The following is a 2,373-nucleotide window of genomic DNA, read 5'->3' on the forward strand; positions in this document are numbered from 1 at the left end:
CGACCTGTAGGAGTACGTTGGTACAGCAGGTGCTGGAGTCCTCAGAGATGAGGTACTGGGTGGAGGTGGAGGATGTGATGAGTCTGGTGCAGCAGGAGCGGATTTTTATGGAGACAACCAAAAACAACAGAGGTAAATACATGCTCGCTCAAATACCCAATTTGCATATGATTGAGAATATAAATAAATTTGATTGATTTAGTAGAATTTACACTGTCCATATATTTCACGTATATGTAAGATGTTTGCTAAGAAACTGTGGAAATCCTCTTTCTTATTGTCATAAATTTAAACAAAACTAGAACAATAGATTTTAATACCTCATACTATATGTTGTTAATGATATATTGCATAAGGTTTACAGTTTTTTATATTATAACCCAACGAATCCCACAGAACATCCGATGGATTGGAACGTCTACCACAATACGGCAGACGTCGAGAAGTTCATAAACTGGGTGAAGGAAATGGGAGGCTGCTTCGTGCAGGTGCTAACGGCAGCCACCACGGAGGAGGGGCGCCAAGTCCTGGTGATTAAAGTCACAGATCCATTCTCCGATGAACCCAAGACAAAGATCTGGATCGAAGCTGGTAAGAGAGAGGAGCTTGTTCGTCCTGAATAGCCAATAGAGTTAGCAATACAGTGTATATAACATATTGCGTATATAACAATTATAAGTAAGATAATAGAGTTAATAATGATAAGTGACAATATAAAATAATAGCCAATTATTTCCCAATCTCTATCCCGTTGTTCCAGGTATCCATGCTCGTGAATGGATCTCTCCTGCCGTCTCTCTGTATATCCTGAACCTTCTGATTACAGACGATTCTTGGCGAGACCTGCTGAAGAGGACGGAGTGGTACATCGTGCCTGTCGTCAACCCGGACGGCTATCATTACTCCTTCACCTCCGAGAGTGCCAGGTCAGTCAACAGTGTACACGATATGCAACACCGTGCAGTGTTCATGCCACACAACCTCGCACAGTGAAGACAGAAGACACAGTGCAGAAGTATTGTAAAACTGCAGGGGTCATAAAGACCCCTGCAGTTTTACAATACACTCTGCACATTATTGCCCAGAAGCGTGTGTATCCCAAGTCGTGACTAGTAATGAGATAATACATATAGCAGTTTATTATGGGAAATAATACCAACCTTTTAGTTTTTAAAAAAAAATTCATTGTCATGATTCTAACATTATTGTTTACTCTAGGCTGTGGAGAAAGAATCGCCAGACCCACCTTGATAGAGGGTGCAAAGGAGTGAGCCTGATCCGTGACATGGACTTGGAATGGAGCTTCAGCACTCCATTCGACCCTTGTAGTGAGACTTACAAAGGCGTCACACCCTTCACTGAACCAGAAACCCGAGGTCTCCAAGCAATCATGGAAACAGTGGGTGGCATTGACCTGTTCATAGCTTTCCGAGGCTATGGCCAGTCTATCGTTTATCCTGTGTTGCGGAATGACATTCCTCCAGCAAACATCCATGAACACGAAGTTCTGGCTATGGTATTTGTTCATGCCGTGAGCTATACGTCTCGTGGACATATCAATTATGAGATAGGCCAATCAGGACCACTGTACGGTCTAACCTCTGAAGACTTGGCACCCGAGGCACAGAATAGGTTCATATATACCATTGATCTCCCTTATAAAGGGAGATATGGACTTCTTCATTCAGAGAGTAATATTAGCAGCACTCTGATGGAGACCACTGCCGGTATCATGTGCATGGTCCGTCATATTACTAACACGGGTCACTGTACCAATCCTTAGTAGCAGCCATATGTATAGTTGGTACATATGGCATATGGTTGGTACTAAGGCAGGAGTTACTCCTGGAACCAACATTATTTATGTAAGTAATTCCTAAATCTGAATTTTAAATCCTAAAATAAAACAATAAAAAAATCTACCTGTTTTTATTTAAACTGCTATTAGACAAGTCTAACAAATAAATTTACAACAGTAGGCAGGTATTTAGCTAATGTAACAACCGGTCTTTTTATATAATGATGTTCCACTTGATGTTGTAGTTATTTACATGAATATATGTTTAATATTTATGTACTTGACTTTATAATAGTGTATCAAAATTAGTTTGAAGCTCAAGTTATCTTTTCTTTAGCCACTGCACATAAGTAGAAGTGTACCTTTACAATAAAGTATATGGAAAGTTTCAAATTTTCCATTTCAATATTTGCTTTCTCAAACCAACAGTAACTATTCTTCATTTAAAAAGAATCGAATTCCCTCACTTCCATTCTGTGGCTTAAGGGAAAAGATGAGGGCCATTTCTGGCATATTGCTATTCAGTGCCGGAATCGTGGATTGAACCATTTTGCGAAAAAGAAGATATATCACTT

At 39.9% G+C, this 2,373-nt stretch overlaps 1 protein-coding gene across 1 annotated transcript; it reads left to right on the forward strand.

Moving 5' to 3' along the window:
* The first annotated feature begins 1,285 nt into the window (after positions 1-1,285).
* On the forward strand, positions 1,286-1,783 carry LOC138365379 (carboxypeptidase B-like). Its single transcript, XM_069325691.1, has one exon. The coding sequence runs from the start codon at positions 1,286-1,288 to the stop codon at positions 1,781-1,783; it is 498 nt and encodes a 165-aa protein (XP_069181792.1).
* Positions 1,784-2,373: the final 590 nt, after the last annotated feature.

The sequence above is a fragment of the Procambarus clarkii genome, chromosome 16 (genome assembly GCF_040958095.1).
Source record: "Procambarus clarkii isolate CNS0578487 chromosome 16, FALCON_Pclarkii_2.0, whole genome shotgun sequence".
Lineage (NCBI taxonomy): Eukaryota > Metazoa > Arthropoda > Malacostraca > Decapoda > Cambaridae > Procambarus > Procambarus clarkii.